Here is a 16,444-nt window from a genome sequence, read left to right on the forward strand (position 1 = left end):
AAGTATTGTTCTGGAGGAGCCTTGGTCTAAGGGTCTGCAGAAAAATTTCTTCACTGTTATCACTGAAAGTGAGAAGGCCAATCCATGTCCGTCCAAAAACCTTTAGCAGTTGAACAATCCCAACATACTGAAGATTTTCATTTGGGACCATCCAGTATACAGAAGGGAACTTAATTTTATCACTCAGCACAGGATCAAAGGATTAAAGAAGCCACAGCTAATACAAGAAAAACATATTCTTTAATATTGAGAAATGCATCATTCTGTGAGAACTGCAGGGGGTAGAGTGGAGCCAGCCTTTAAAAAGCGCTGGCTCTGCTCCCCCTTTTGGAGTTAAGGCTGTACCGCAGCCCCTCCTCCTTCCTCCTCACGAGGAGGCAAAGGCGGTGCTCAGGAGGCATGCCGTTGGCTGCCTCCTGTGGGGCCGGATTCAGTTTTAAAACCAAGAGTTACATCTTTGATGACTGATAATTTAATCCTTCAACAAATATCAAAATCCAAATCAATATCTGTCAGCTTTGTATGTATTTTTTTTTACTTATCTTTTTTTAACTGTTAGTTGCCTTGAGGGCCCTAATTGGGAACAAAAGTGACTAAGATGCCTGTGTGTACCCATAATAATCAAGATGTGAATAATGAGAAAGCATCTCTAATGCATCAACTGCTGCAAAACTGCTGCAAAACTGCTGGGGTGACTTTGGGTCAGTCACAAGTTCTTTCAGAGCTGTTCTCTCAAGGGCAGTTCTTGAAAGAGCTCTCTCAGCCCCACCTAACTCACAGGGTGTCTGTTGTGGGGAGGGAAAGGGATTGTAAGCTGCTCTGAGACTCCTTCGGGTAGTGAAAGGCGGGGTATAAATCCAATCTCTTCTTCTTCATCATCTAGACATTTTATGAGTTGCCACATTCCATATCTCTTCCCTGTCATGTCTAACACAAACAACATGCATTATAGCATTATTGTGCTGAAGGACTCCTCGAATCATTGGTTGGTGAGGAAAGCGATGCACAGTCTGGTGAAGACGTATCTCATGTTATTTGTTTCTGATGGTACAAGGAAGATGAAACTGACTGAGAGTGGTGACAGTTCCATGTGTCTTATAATGTCTAGTTTGGCCATTACACAACAGATAATGCATGGCCTGGCAAACAGTAGGAGACGGCGGTGGGGATGGGGTGTGGATGTCACACCTCTCTAGAAATCACTGGAAATTCTATGGTAGAACCATGGTTTCCCCCCAGAAGTGACATCATATTGTCAGCCCAACAGCCCTTTTTTTGGAGTGATGTTGGGAAATGAGAGACAGGGACACTGAATGCCTCATGAATGCTTGAAAAAAATTTTTTGGGTGTTTCTTGAAAAAGGAATATTCAATGCAAAATACATTGAATCATATAAACATTTTTTCCCAAAGAGAGCATTTTAAAAAAAATCTAAAACAACACTGTGGGTACTAAGTTGCCCCATTCACTGTAAGGAGTAAGACTTTGAAAGCTGGTAATAAAAGTATGTGAAGCTAAAAGTTGATGTGAGAAAGTTAAACACAACTTCAGCTAGTAGCACATAAAGCTTTGCAAATCCCAACAGAAAGGTAGCTTAGAGGTCAGGGATGACTACTGCCAGAGATAATTTCACCAGATGTGTTCTTAATTTCTGGAGGTGGAGATGAACGTGTTGCTGATTGGCTGCTTTCCATCTCCACCTTGTGACTGTTTCATCCTCCTACATTCTTATTTTTCACATTTCCCTACAGTTCTATACTACAAGGCTGTGGCACACAGGGTGCAGAGATACCAAGGCTGACTGAACCAAGGACCAGGCATTAAGGTAGGTTGCTGGAATTCTGCAAAGGAATGGCTCAGTCTGTATCATCCTTTTTCATAGACGGTGGATTGTGCTTAGTGGCTTGTCTAACAGTGCTGTCCTAAACAAGAGTTCTACACTTCTAAATCTATTGAAGCCAATGGGCTTAGAAGGGTGCAACTTTGTTCAGGATTGCTGAACAAGGCTAAGTAGTAATCAGCAGCTTTGATATCCACCCTGGTGTATGGCATTAAGCAGCAGTTGCTACTATGAGTCTAAAAATGCAGGGGACAAGAAGCTGTGGTATCTGTCTTCATCATAGTGGCAAATGTTTATGATTAGATTTGGATCGATATTATTTTTTGTGTGTAAACTGATGTCTAAGTTTTCTTACACGCCACTGTTCAACCAGCTGATGGAAGGGTATGCTGCCATGATTGAACCCACAATACATGTGGGACCCTACGGAAGCCATTGTGTCTCCACTTCTCTGGAAAAAGTAAAGGAAAGTCCTGAGTCCAAATATTGTACTAGACCCAGAAATCTCTGTTGACAGATACGGGCTAACGTCAAAGAGAGCAGGGCAAACTTGTCAGACTCTTTAGAACCCAGAAAGCCACAGAATTGTCCAAGATCAGAGAGAGAGGTGGGTAAAATTATAGTGAACAGGATTAACGACATTATTGCAAGCTTCTTGACTTCTGTGTCCCTTCCTTTTCCTGAACACTCTGAGGACTTGTTCCTGCTAGTGCTGACACCTACATCCATGGGAGTTTATGGAATGTACTTCCTTGGTATCACCTCAACCCCATGCTGGTTATTCTGGAAGCCTGGTTCTCTATAGGGATGGATGTAGAGAAATTAATCAGAATCTGAAACACATCCCATCTATTCTTCAATATCACAAATAAGATTTCTAAAAAATCCTGTGGCGCCTCACTGTCTGCTTTTCACAATTGTTTAAAAAAAGACTGCATTTTTTTTTCTGGAAAAGAGAAAAAGCTCACTCATCCCCCTCCCCCCCCATGCTTGTTCTGTGAGGGAGAAGGCCTCTAACATGGGAAGACCTTTCTCCTCTCTGCAGGTAGGATCCATCAGGTGAGGAATACAGTCCCTGAAAATGGCATCCCAACTGATCAGGGGGGAAAAATTACAGGCAGAAATATGTTTTTCACTGAAACCAATGGACATGAAAAAATAACGGAACAAAGAATTCAAACTGGTTCAATAACTGTGACGAGGAAAATGAATACAATTGAATTAAATAACCAAAATAAGTCTCTGTGCACATCACTGTTTTTCTAGGGATGACCTGGTGATGGTGGGGGTCATTGGACTTAGTCTCCACGTCAGTGGGAGGTTGGGAACATCTTCTGCAGTGTGTGACTGAACTGATGTAAGAAGATGGCTTTAGATTTTGCGTACCTTGTTGTGTTGGAGAAGCAGAAATTGCAGGTGTAGACCTATCCTAAACTTAAGAGATATAGGAAACCCCTTTTTCCCCCCTGCAGTGGGGGCTTGCTGCCGTTTTTGTGCAATATTTTTGCCTTTGATGAACCTTGCATGCATAGCTCAGTGTTGTACTTGTGCTGTAGGCGTACTGCATGTTTCTCTGAGCGCTCAGACTCATGGTACAATGTGTTCTGCCTGGGACAATGCAATACTTCTCCCAGACAGCACATACATTGCTGCAGTATTTGTTATGCGGAATGCAGTTGTGCAAGAGTGAGTGTGGCACCCAATCTGAAACAGTGAGCCATCAATAACACCACTTGCATGACCATCATGGGGTTGCCAACACACCTGGAGAAAAATGTCCTGTCCTTTTAATAGAAGCTTAATGTGTAGAAATGGGCAGTTGAAGCTTTTCATGGCATGGAGGTAAATCACCAGGTTAACAACATCCCAGTAAGTCTCTGTTAAGGGGACAGGGCATTTTGCCTTCATTTGTGCAAGATTTTTCTATACGGTAATTTTTAATGAACACAAAATTAGTAGCGGCTATGTTCTCCCTAGTTGTACAGCTCCAGTGCTGAAGCATTCATGTAGCATTTTTCAAAAGTGCTAAATAAGCGCCAACCTACCCAACCCCCAACACTAGCAGAAATTAGGCAGGATAAGCTTTTCCTGGAACTCTTTCCATGCCGGGAAAAGATTCAACTGCAGAATGTTTGCATATTAGAGGACCATTTAAGGTTCAGGAGAAGGGTCCAAAAAGGGGGGACATCTCTCACCCCCAGCATTCCTCTGCAGCCATGTACCCCCATTTTGTGAACCTTTTGTTTAGACTTAAAAAACAACAACATAATTGTAACTTTTCAGGGGCTATTCATTTTCATCAGGATGGCTGCATATAGCCTTTCCACTCTAGGACTAGAACTGGAAAACTGAAGGCATGCCATGTCTTTTTATTTGTTTTTTGTTTTTGTGGGGGGAATGTTACTTCAGAACATACTAATTCACTGACTACCTTGAACAGGTTCTTTTTCATCGTTTTTTGGGGGGCTAATTTGAATGCCACAAATTCCTTCTTTAAATTAGGATATCAAGTGCTCTCACAGACATACATAAGCACTTTGGTTGAGCAATTACTGTGTTCCTGACAGACAAAAGTAATGACTTCATTAAAACCAGTTTTGCCAGCTGTCTGTAGAAACCGGCAGTGCACACACATGGATTGGCTCACCCCTGTAATGTCATCACTGCTTCCCTCCATTTTTAAACACAAAATAAGGAGGTGAATGTACACTGTAGTAAGTATGTTAGATACTTTAAAGAAGAAAAAGGCAGACAGGATGAGGGTAAGGGAAAGGGAAAAGCCTGAGAACTGACTCAGCATTTGGATCACTGGAGTATACATCCAATGTCATGATGCCGAGGCTGGTGGGGAAGGGGGAGCTGAGGTCACTACTCAAGACATGGAAACCACATCATTACCACCTTCTGTTTTAAGGTACATTTGGACTGAACTATAATTAGAAGTGGAATTAGAGGAATTTATTAGCAAGATGAACTCAAAGCGGTTCCAGGTTCTCATTCACATTACGTTAGTGTTTCAAAGGATCGTTTTAGCTTAATGCAGCAGACTTTTCATTAGTGTCCTGAGATCCAGGGTCGAAACTGGAATTGCCCATTTCTTTTACATTTTGCCACCAGGGAGGGAATCTCATGAGATTGCAATCAGTTCGGTCCCGCTAGCGAAAAGCCAGGCAGAACCCTCTTAGAAATGTCATCCAAATGACTCTTTCAACTTTTAAGGGTGCAACTCCCCCGAACAGCCTAAATAAAGGGGTTGGGGATGTACGGTTGCCAACCTGCAGGTGGGACCTGGAGATCACCTGGGATTACAAGTAATCTCCAGACTACAGAGATCAGTTCCCTTGGGAAAAATGACTATTCTGGAGGGTGGATTCTATGCCTTTGTACCCTGCCATAGAGGTTCCTCCCCTCCCCAAACCCTTCCCTCCCCAGACTCCACCCCCAAATCTCCAGGAATTTCCCACCCCCTAGCAACTCTAATGTGTGCTCGATAACCCCCGTGTTCCTCCCTTGAATCTCCTCTCCCACTAGACTGTTGGGAAGCAATTCGATAAACTTGTTCTTTAAACCACAGGGTCAAAGGAATCACAGTGGAAAGGAGGATAAACTTTCTCTCTCACCTCTTCTGCAGTTCCTTGCCAGTCAGTCACCTGCTTGAACACTTTCAATATTAATATTTCGATATTGTTCTGTATGATGCAGTTTAATATTGCAGAGTTGATTTCCCTTTCTACTCAAGGTGTTCTCCCTCTTTCTTTCTAAGCAGTATCCGATTATTTGCTAATTACAGTCAGGAATGCTTTTTAATTTATCAACTCATGGTTATATCTTCGTGTCCCCCAAAATGGTCCTTCTAAGCAGTCTTTTCTGGAAAATGGCTTCAGGTGAAGTTAATGCCCATGTACTCCTTATAGTTCCTTTCTTTAAGTATTAATTTGCTAACCTTTTCAAGGTTTACCTCCCACTCTTTCTCCCCTGTAATGCAGCACCAGTGTTTGTTTTCCCCTTGGTAGTTAAAAATTCCAAGAAATAATGCCCTTCAGCATTCAAGATACAAATACAAATTTCCTTTAGTGTGTTCTATAGGCTGTGTAATTTATTACAATGATTATTGAGCTCCTGGCCTCCCGGCGACACCGATGAGGCTGGGGGCTGCTTTGCTGCCCCAACAGGAACGTGAGGCAGCAACAGAGCCATGACGCTGGGCGTTGTGACGTGGGCGGGGGGCGGAGCCGGCTATGTAAAATAGCCAGGCTCCTCCCGCACTCAAGCAGTTGCCTCCGCGTGCTTGCCCACCCTCCCGCCTTGTTCTTAGTGCAGGCTTTTGCTGGCCGCCTATTGGGGCCAGGTAGGAATTTTTCACTTCTACCCAGTATTGGCTGAATGGGTGGAGGTGTTTTTGCCTACCTTGCACTGAGAGCAGTGGATTGAATGGTTGGTGTGGTGGTCAATAACTAAATAGGCTGGTCACTTGGCAGGTCTTGTGTGGGCAAGAAAACGGAACCAGTGAGCACTTTACGGCAATTTCCTGTTAGGGAACAGGGGGTCATCAGGAACTGCCTTCGGATTTTAAGGTGGGGAATGATGATCACCTCTGGGAACCTCTTAGGGCAAGGCTCCTCCTTGCAAGTTGTAAGGCTTTGGGGGTAGGCACTCCTAGGTGTCAACCAGTTTTGCTGGGCTGCCGGTCACGAGCCAGACTGCTGGCTCAAGACCAGAGCTGGGTGACCCACCCATGAAAAGGGCAAGGAGGTTGGTCAGGGAGTGTTCCGTGTTCGCTTAGCTGGTCCCTTGCCGCACTGTTATGTTAAATAGTTAATAAAGTGGTCCTTGTTTACTTCCAAACTGTTGTCTGTCTCATTATTCCAACGGGGGGGGGGGGGGCAACTTGCACACAGTGACAATTTTCTGTGTAGAGCTCTTTGCCACTGTTAGCACAGTGGCATCCGTAGCAGCAATGGAGTATCCTTATTGCACTTTTTCATGCACTTTCCTTGAGCCAACCTCCAACAGCCACTGTTTCGCCCCAGGACACCCAATGGTTGTTTTTTTAAAAAAACATCACTAATGGCTATAAAGCTATAGTGTTATAAAACCTTTCTGGTGGTGTTGAGGAGAGAGAATTGTGGCTGTGGTGGGGCTGCAGCCAGGAAAATGGTACTGATGTGGGTGAGACCTTCAGAAATGCACATGTTCCTGTCCACACAGCATGCAAACGCACTTTGACTGTTAATTTCTACAAAATATCATATTGAACCATGCTTTAGAAAGACTGCTATAGCAAAGCAGGGAAAAGCATTGGGGGTGGATGATTAGGGGTTGCCATTGCATAGGTACTCCAAAGAAACCCTCTGTGTGGAAGCAATCAATATGACAAATGTTCCCTCTAAGCTGAGTTAGTGTGAGCTAGCGCAAAGTTTTTTAGCCTCTGGCTCACACATTTTTGTCTCAGCTCAGGAAGGATGGCTCCAGAGCAAACTAATTTATGCAGTAACCAAATTGCTTGCTCACAACTTTAATACTAGTAGCTCACAGAGGAGAATTTCTTTCTCACAAGACTCCACAGCTTAGAGGGAGCATTGAATATGACCATTAAAAAAAGAGTATGAGAATATTTTTACTATTTGCACCTTAAACAATATGATGAACTCTTTAACTGTGATCTATAGATTTGAACATGTATGGTTTGTTTGTTTTTAATTAGGCATTTTCTGAGGAGTAAGAGCTTTTAAAGGATGCATTCATATCATTTGCTAACTTATGATACAGTGAAAAAAGGCACACGCGTGATTTAGTTATCCCGTTTTCCAAAAGTCTGTTATGGACTTTTCAATATGGTAAGTGCATAGTCTCTGCCCTTCAGAGCAGCTCTATCTGTCTCCTAAACATGGAGCAGGAGAACGAGAAAGAAGTAATGTTCCTAGCCCCTTGAAAAAGAATCTTGGACTAGAATGCTCCTCCCACCTCTGGACTTGAACCAATCGATACCCTATGAGACGCAAAGAGCCAGAACTTGTGAAATGCCAATTAGAGCTGGGTAGGGCATGAGTTACATCATTTATCTGAGAGAGCAAAACTACCTCTACCTGATAACAAGCTTATTAGCATTTCAATTGGAAATTCCTGAAAGAGTTTTCCTGGTTACCTAAGACCAAATTCACATGTTCCAATTAAAACTTTTTTCAGCTCCTTCCCACTGTTGTTGAGAGTATGTTTCTGTTTTGTTTTTTTAAAAACATCTCAGGAAGGCAGTTTAAAATGTGCTTGTATCCAGTTTCTGAAATGATTGAAGGTCATACACAAAGGCTGCCTCTCATTCCAGCCTTCCTGTGTTTTATAATGCATATATAATTTTGACTGAAGCCTCAAAAATAATAGACAACAGAAATAACACACATACACAAAGACCAGCTTTCCAATCTTCCAATATATAGCTAGAACATTGTAGAGTATACTATATTTACCTGAAAGGAAGATGACCCTAAATATATGATCGTTTCCCTAAAACAAGGCTTTACACAAAAGGGCTTTCTATTACTGTGCTTAGCTGTGTTTTCCACACATGGAGAAGCATTTGCAGTTTCCCCATTGCTGCTGTTGCTACCAGTACAGCACAGTGATAATAGTGCTTCCACATCAGAGGTTTCCCCTTAGTTTCCCAGCCTAGGTCTCCTGGTAGCAGCCATTCTCTCCCTCTTGTATCAATAGAGCCTTTTCAGTCCCACTGCCTCTGTAATTCAATAATGCTACATTGATATAATGTTATAATAATATGTGTAACGTAGCTTCTGAATTCGCAGCTTTCGTTTGGAAAAAAGTAAGGCTCTAGCTAGCAGAGATATGCCTTTCTCCTTCTATCTCTGTATTAAAAGGTGCTAGAGATGTAATTTAAAAAAAAAAGAAAGCTGGGCATTCAGAAAACTTGTAATTTGTTGTTGTTGTTCAGTCGCACAGTCGAGTCAAACTCTTCACAACCCCATGGACCACATCATACCAGGCCCCCCTGTCTTCCTCCGTCCTCTGGAACCTGCTCGATTTCATGTTCGTTGCCTTGATAACGCTGTCTGACCATCTCATCCTTTGCTGTCCACGTCTTCTTTAACCTTCAATCTTTCCCAGCATCAGGGTCTTCTCCAGTGAGTGCTCCCTTCTCATTTGGTGGCCAAAATATTTGAGCTTCAGCTTCAGTATCTGGCCTTCCAGGGAACAGTCACGGTTGATTTCCTCTAGGATTGACTGAATTGATCTCCATATCAATGCAACGATATTCAGCTACCAATAAGAAGCCCTCCCCCTGGTGGCTGTGGAATAAAATGGCTGCTGTGATGGAGATTTTGCCATGTAGGTGACACCAGGAAAACCTGAGCTTTCCTCATCCACACAGCAGCCATCCTGGCTCTGCTATGATCTAAAGCTATGGAGCAAAGAAGTTTGAGGAATGATTGGTAGGGCTGCCAGCTCTGGGTTGGGAAATACCTGGAGACGTTGGGGGTGGGGACTGAGGAGGCAGGATTTGGGGAGGAAAGGGACTTCAGTGGGGTATGATCTCATAGAGTCCACCTTCCAAAGTGGCCATTTTCTCCAGGTGAACTGATTTGTCCCTTGGAGATAAGTTGTAATCGCAGGAGACCTCCAGCCACCACCTGGAGGTTGGCAACACTAAAGATTGGGGGAGCCAGAGGAAATCCCAGCTGGTACAGAAATGGACCATGATGCTCTGGGGAAACTATACTTGGGGCAAATGTGTGGAAATATATGTAAATTTAAGCTAGTTGCCTCTTTTTCTTGAGGGCCCCAATTTTTTTTCATATAGGCAGGATAAGTAAAATTCATTATAGGCTCCTATGGTGAAAGAGAAACTTCCTTGAAAAAGAAAACTTGCTGTATACTGAGTCATATGCATCAGTGCTGAGCTTTCTTTAGCACAAGAAACTTCGGTTTGGAAACACTTAAGAAACACCAGGTGCCCCTGTTTGCTCCATGGTGCTGCCCTCACACTCCCCTCTCAGAAGGCCCCCTCTAAATGACTCTTTTTTTTTGGGTTTGCGGTTGCTTTCAGGACACTGCTATTTCCCTATGAAAAGGCTTTTGAAATTTCTTTGCGTGTTTCTTAGGCCTGCCAGACCAGCTTCTTTTCTGTCACCTTTTCCTTAGCCTAGAGGAACTCTTACATTTAGGCACACTCTGAAGCCACATGACCTTTTGATAGAGTTTCCTGCCTTTCCTGCCTTTGATAGAAACCCTTAAGTTACACAACTGGAATCATTAGATTTCCTCAAGATTCTGCTGCTGCTGTTCTGCTTTTGGTTATATCTTTGCTGGAGACAGTACCTAATATCTGTTCTCAGATATTTTCAGACGGGGTGTGTGTGGGAATACTGTTTGAAAGCATGCTTTCATAGAATTCCAAAGAAATCAGTGGGCCAAACAAACCACAAGCTACCTGAGAATTCTTTTAACAAGAAGTTAATTAGCAGCCACATGAAGCTTTATGACGGGTCCTCTGATCTTCAAAGCAGCTATATAAGGCCACTAATTAGCTTTAAAAAAACACAATAAGGGATTATATTGGATTCCATGCAGTTGGCTCTTCATTATCCACTATATGCTATACTGTCCTCACTATGGGTCCATTCGCAAGAAACTGTTGTACCCATTTCTTATTAATTTATCCAGCTCGATGGAGGAATGTTTAAACCTTTTACTAGCCGATGTTATCCCAGAGATTACTCATAAGGTGGCTATTTTTATTTTTCTCTCAATAAACATAAGAAAGAAATTAACCTTGGGTACATCTATTAGAATCTTAGCTAAATTATAGGTTTTATATTTTAGGACTTTGCATATATGTCTTATTAACTTTATAGATGTAGATTTAAATTTGTAAAATTTATTTCACCATGATGGATAGTTTTAATCTTGTTCTGAATTCATTTTATGTTGTGGTGATTTTGTTGAGATATTATGGCCTAAGACTACGTCAATAAATTATGTACAGATTACAGATTACCTTCACTAATATTTCTTACTGTCCCTTACTTCACCAGTGCCATTATGATTTCTGTTTATAGCTCTTGTGGTCTTCTCAGAGAGATTCTTAGAAAATCACTTCCGGATCCATCCCAATGAATACTTTTTCCAGAATCCTTCCTATTCCAGAATGTCAGCCTTTCCGTAAATCCAGGTTCTCAGACTCCTTCTGTAGTGGGTTTGTTTCCTCATAACAGAGCGAGAGGCATCCTGTCCCTGTGAAAACTATTCAGGATTAGAATCCTTTCTTTAAAATTTCCTTCAAGCATTACTCTCACTCTTCCTACTCTTGAGTTGAGGCTTATACCAGGGTAGTTCCACCCCCTTCTTCACCTCCCTTCTTAGGAACCAGAATCTGCCAAACATTCTATTTACCCTCTTGGAATCTTCATGGTTTGCTTTGCGGGGAGGTAAAAGGCTTTCCTTCTTATCTATTTAAACATTAAACTATTTTTTAATGCTGCATAACACTCTGCAAGTAGCTTCTGAGTCATGCTTGGTAAAAAAAAGTCCTACAAACAGAGGTCATTTCGGGGGGGATCGCAGGGGATCGCAGTTCCCCCGGGTGAGGTATGGGGGGGCACATGACGAAGCCCCGCCCCCTGCTTCCGGCCGCCCTGCTTCCGGCCCTCATTCAGCCAGAAGGAGGCAGGAGAAGAGGGAGGGTAAGTTGCTTCCTCCCTGCCTCTCCCCACCCCTGCCTGCCTGGGGCCAGGGAGGGCCTTCGCGGGGCTTCCTTGCACTCCTGCCGGCCTTGCAGGTCCATTGCCAGGCCCCTCATGGGGCTCGGCAGTGGAGCTGCAAGGCCGCCAGCGGCGGGCGGGAGCGTTGGGGGCGGGGTGTGTGGCCTTATGACACACTTCCGGTGATGTAAGGGGGTGTGGCCTTATGACACACTTCCGGTGATGTCAGGGGGTGTGGCATATGCTAATGAGTTATGCTAATGAGTTCCCCTAGCTCTTTTTCTACGAAATGACCCCTGCCTACAAATAATCAAATTTTTAAATAGGTCCAATAGTATACCCTGCTTACATTTTCCCAGGTAATCATTTGTTGAACTTCAGTTTGGGCTAATAAAGGTTGTGTGGTCCAGTGAAAAGTATCAGTGTCGTAGTTGGGTGTTGGAAGCCAGAGTTCAAATCCCTGCTCAACCAGAAAATCACTGGTGCTCCTGGAGAAGTCACTCTTTCTGTTTCATATGTGTAAAAAAGATATACTAGTGAAACTTCTTTAAGGTCCATTTTTACCAGGTAAGTTTTGTAGAACATATTAAAAATATACACTGAGAAATAATAATACTTAAATGATGTTACTGTCTTTTCTTGTTCTCGTCAACAACAGCTCCACTATCTTATAGCTTGTCTTGTTCTCTTTCCTCAGATGGAGAAATATCCTTTCTTTGTGGTTCTGTTTTGTGCTGCATTCACGGCCACTGTTCTTGGATTCCCATTTGGTGATGTTTCAATAGCTTGTGACAGCATGTTACCAGACCACGGAAGTGCACCACAGAAATCTTCCCCACCTTTTGTTATCTCTGTATCTTTTGATAAATATGATCCAGGAAATGAAATACAAGGTTAGTTACCTGCAAGAATACATTGCATAAATTTACTGAGATCATATGTGGCCAGCTGGTGGACCAGGGAAACTAATGGATCCTTGAAGTGCTTTTGTGCCTACCTAATTTTAATGAAAAGTGGTCAAAAGTTTCCTAATAGTTGCACTCATAAAGGAAAGTAGAAAATTGTTTTCAGACTAAAATAGAATATTTCATACTGTAATATTCTCCCCCTCATTCCTTTTTTTGCATTGTCCAGGCTATGTCTGTGTGCAAGAGTTCTCAGGAGAATGCTACTGTTGGACAGTATCAACTTTCCTATAGTGCTGCGTTATCTGTGAGATCAGTTTGTGTAGTTTCTAGTCATTGACCACAGTCTGGAGGTTAGAATGGCACACAAGAACATATTAGCCATTTCTAATATAGTCAGGGCTACAGTTATGCATCTTCCTGGAGTGGGCCAAAACGTGGCTTGGAAAAGGCAAAATCCCATAATTCCCCTTTTCCTCAAAGGTCTTCTATGCACTTCTTTTCTAGTATAATATATCTGTCTGAACTGTTTTTAGATGCTGATAATTGCTATTCAACACCATGCTATTTACCAGTGCTATTTACCACCATGAGTATCGTTGCTTACAATGGAGAATATGTTTTATTAATGCTTATAATGGATCAATCAGTCAGTAAAGTTCCTGTCCAGAGGTCATTTCGGGGGGGATCGTGGGGGATCGCAGTTCCCCTGGGTGAGGTACGGAGGGCGGGGCACATGACGAAGCCCCACCCCCCACTTCTGGCCGCCCCGCTTCTGGCCCTCATTCAGCCAGGAGGAGGCAGGAGAAGAGGGAGGGTAAGTTGCTTCCTCCCTGCCTCTCCCCACCCCTGCCTGCCTGGGGCCAGGGAGGGCCTTCGCGGGGCTTCCTTGCACTCCCGCCAGCCTTGCAGGTCCACCGCCAGGCCCCTCATGGGGCTCGGCAGTGGAGCTGCAAGGCCGGTGGCGGCGGCCGGGACCGTTGGGGGCGGGGTGTGTGGCCTTATGACACACTTCCGGTGATGTAAGGGGGTGTGGCCTTATGACACACTTCCGGTGATGTCAGGGGGTGTGGCATATGCTAATGAGTTATGCTAATGAGTTCCCCTAGCTCTTTTTCTATGAAATGACCCCCGTTCCTGTCTGAGACAAGCTCCCATGTAAAAAATGTGTGATGGAAAACTTATATTTGTATATCTGTTGATTTTCCCTAGTGATTCTAGAAGGAACATCACGATATGGATTTAAAGGATTTATGCTACAGGCCCGAGAAGTTGATGGAAATATTCCTGTTGGTACATTTCGCATCATAGATCGAAATACACAAGGCCTTGCATGTGCCAATATTTCGGTATGCGTTCATTTGTTCAGAGAATTTAATTAGCCTTTTAAATGGTACCACTTGAATTTGTAGTAACAAGTATGTTGGGTTATTTGGTCCCCTCCACAAGTTCTATAGTTCCATGTGGATGTTTTGAATCAGTGTTTCCCAACTTGTGGGCCTGGACCAATGTTCCCTCTAAGCTGTGGAGTCTTGTGAGCAAAAATTCTACTTTCTGAGCTACTGGCATTAAAGTTGTGAGCGAGCAATTTGGCTACTGCATAAATTAGTTTGCTCTGGAGCCATCCTTCCTGAGCCGAGACAAAAACGTGTGAGCCGGAGGCTAGAAAACTGTGAGCTAGCTCACACTAACCCAGCTTAGAGGGAACACTGGTCTGGACACAAAAGTGGGTTGCAGGCCAGCCCTCCCTAATGGCAGCTCTTGCATTTTGCATCCTCTTTCTTTCCTCCTCATCAACTTCTCCACTTCTTATCTCCCTCCTCCTTCTGTCGTGGGGTCCTAGGTCTGCTGCGGCTGACTACTCCTCAGATGAGGAAGAGGCAGGGAGCAGCCCAGCCTCCTCTGGAGTCAGCCCAGAAGAAGAACCCTCAGCTAAACCTGAGGAGACCTGCTCATGTTTAGCAGCCGCTCCTTGTCCTTGCAACCTTGAATTGACTTTCCGGCTCTTTGACTTTCGGCTCTGACTGACCTTGATTCTGGACTGTGTTTACAAGCTTCCAGTGTGTGGTCTCTGTGGCAGCCAGCCAAGACAGCACACCTTCTTTGTGACAATAATGGGGGGGGAGGCCATCTGGCAACTAGTAACTTCACAGTAGTAGCTGAAAGAAGGGGGGCAGAATGGTCATAGAGTAGGTGGGAACTGTTCAGCATGCCATGGAAAAAACAGAGGAGGATAGAAAAAGGTGAGTGGCTATGTGGGCTCTATCTTAGTTCTCCTCCTTCAGCAGCTGAAGCTCTTGCCCAGCCCCCTGCAGTGCCTCACTGCCCTCCAACTGCTGTGGGACATATACTGTACTGAGCCCCTTGGAGCAAACATCTTCACTGCCATCTGCCATCTTTGCATATCTCCTCAACCCAGTGCCCCCCAAGTGTACCTCCTTGAACTCTGGCTCTGGCCCAGCTAGCAGAGGAAAAACAGATGGGCTCCTACTTGCTCAGAGATCATAGTAGAGTTGCCAGGTCCTTACCTGCTGCCAGCGGAGGGGGGGTGTTAGGGGGCATCCAGGGGTGGGCGTGGATGTCGTCGATGCAATGATGTCACTTCCAGAAGTAACGTCATTGCGTTGGTGACGTAGGGGCAATGCTCTACTTTTTGGGCAAAACTCTATGGTAAAAATGGATACAAACCACAGTTTTGCCCAAAAAGTAAAGTGTCGCCCCTGATGTTGCTGACGTGATGACTTCACTTCCAGAAGTGACGCCATTGCATCAACAACATCGCCAAGGGATGTCTTTTTGGGGGTGAGGTTGGCAATGGGGGATCCCCTGCCCCCACCTGGGGCTCCCAAGCCTAGTTCATAATAGGGGCAGTGGCACCCTTTGTGTGATATTTGTTGGTTTCTCAAAAACACCTGGTTGGGCACTATAGAAAATGGAATGCTGGAATAGATGGGTGCCAGGGTCATGGTTTGCCTTGGGCTCCAAAAATCCTTGGGTCAGCCCTGCATGGGTCAATGTATGAAGTAAATTTGGACTTGTGGGTCACCATACCAAAAAGTTTGGGAGCCACTGTAATAATTCATGTACACTGTACACATGCAGAAGGATCTCTCCTGTTGTCCCTGCTCCAGACATTTGTTTACCAAATGTAAGCAGGAAGCCCTACAAGGATATATGGACCCGGGGTTTTCTGCAAGATTAGAAATGCTGCTTTTTGCAGCTTTTCTAGGCAAGTAGAAGAGTCTATGCACATGCACTTATGAATGAGTAGGACTCACTGCAGATGGCCAGAAGGATACACAGATGTTATTATGGGTGGGGTCCGCCTTCTCCTTGCGGTGGCTTGTCCTCTGTTAGGATTGTTCATCTGGCAACAGTCATGGAATTTGTGCTAACTTCATTCATTACTTTAATTTATCAGGAAACATCCCCCTGAATAAGTAAAGAACAAACGAACCCTCAACAGTCAGAAACGTGACATCACATTTTGATTCCAAAATTCAAATATCAAACTTTGAAATTTCAAAATCAAAATCTGAGTTGTGAAATTTGAAAATTCATTGATTTATTTTACATTTCATTTTAACTATAATAGTAATATTAATTTTGATCAAATGGCACGAATAGCAAGACAGTAGTAATTCACAGATACTGTATTTATAGAAATTCCTTGACTTTCACGAGCAAATATACTTGTGTTCCCAGTATTCTCAATTGTATATGTGTTTTCATTTCAGAATTCAGCAGTAAGTCACACAAATCCCAGAGTAAAGCATCAGGTTAGAACGACCTGGGTTGCTCCTCCTAATACGAAAAAGATACGACTTATGTAAGTTGTAAATTTATTGTTATATTAATAAAGGGACTTTTTTAAAAAAGAAAGCAACATCTTGAAATAAATAATTAAAAACTCAGTTAAGGCTTTTGATTATAAACTTGGAATTCACCAACATTGATGGAGGGGCATGCTATCAAACAGGTAAGGA

The 16,444-nt window shown here is 43.6% G+C and overlaps 1 protein-coding gene across 2 annotated transcripts in view; it reads left to right on the forward strand.

Annotated features, from left to right (window-relative positions):
- The first annotated feature begins 1,748 nt into the window (after positions 1 to 1,748).
- The window catches only part of LOC107112259 (uncharacterized protein DDB_G0271670-like), a 46,189-nt gene continuing 31,493 nt past the window's right edge, over positions 1,749 to 16,444 (forward strand). For both annotated transcript variants that reach the window (XM_015413371.1, XM_015413372.1), the window contains exons 1-4: positions 1,749 to 1,825; positions 12,251 to 12,446; positions 13,671 to 13,807; positions 16,196 to 16,287. In XM_015413371.1, the coding sequence (XP_015268857.1) occupies positions 12,251 to 12,446; positions 13,671 to 13,807; positions 16,196 to 16,287 (425 nt within the window). In that variant the 5' untranslated portion in view covers positions 1,749 to 1,825. The remainder of the gene's footprint in view (positions 1,826 to 12,250; positions 12,447 to 13,670; positions 13,808 to 16,195; positions 16,288 to 16,444) is intronic.

This window comes from Gekko japonicus, unplaced genomic scaffold (assembly GCF_001447785.1).
Source record: "Gekko japonicus isolate JY-2015 unplaced genomic scaffold, Gekko_japonicus_V1.1 scaffold70, whole genome shotgun sequence".
Classification (NCBI taxonomy): Eukaryota; Metazoa; Chordata; class Lepidosauria; order Squamata; family Gekkonidae; genus Gekko; species Gekko japonicus.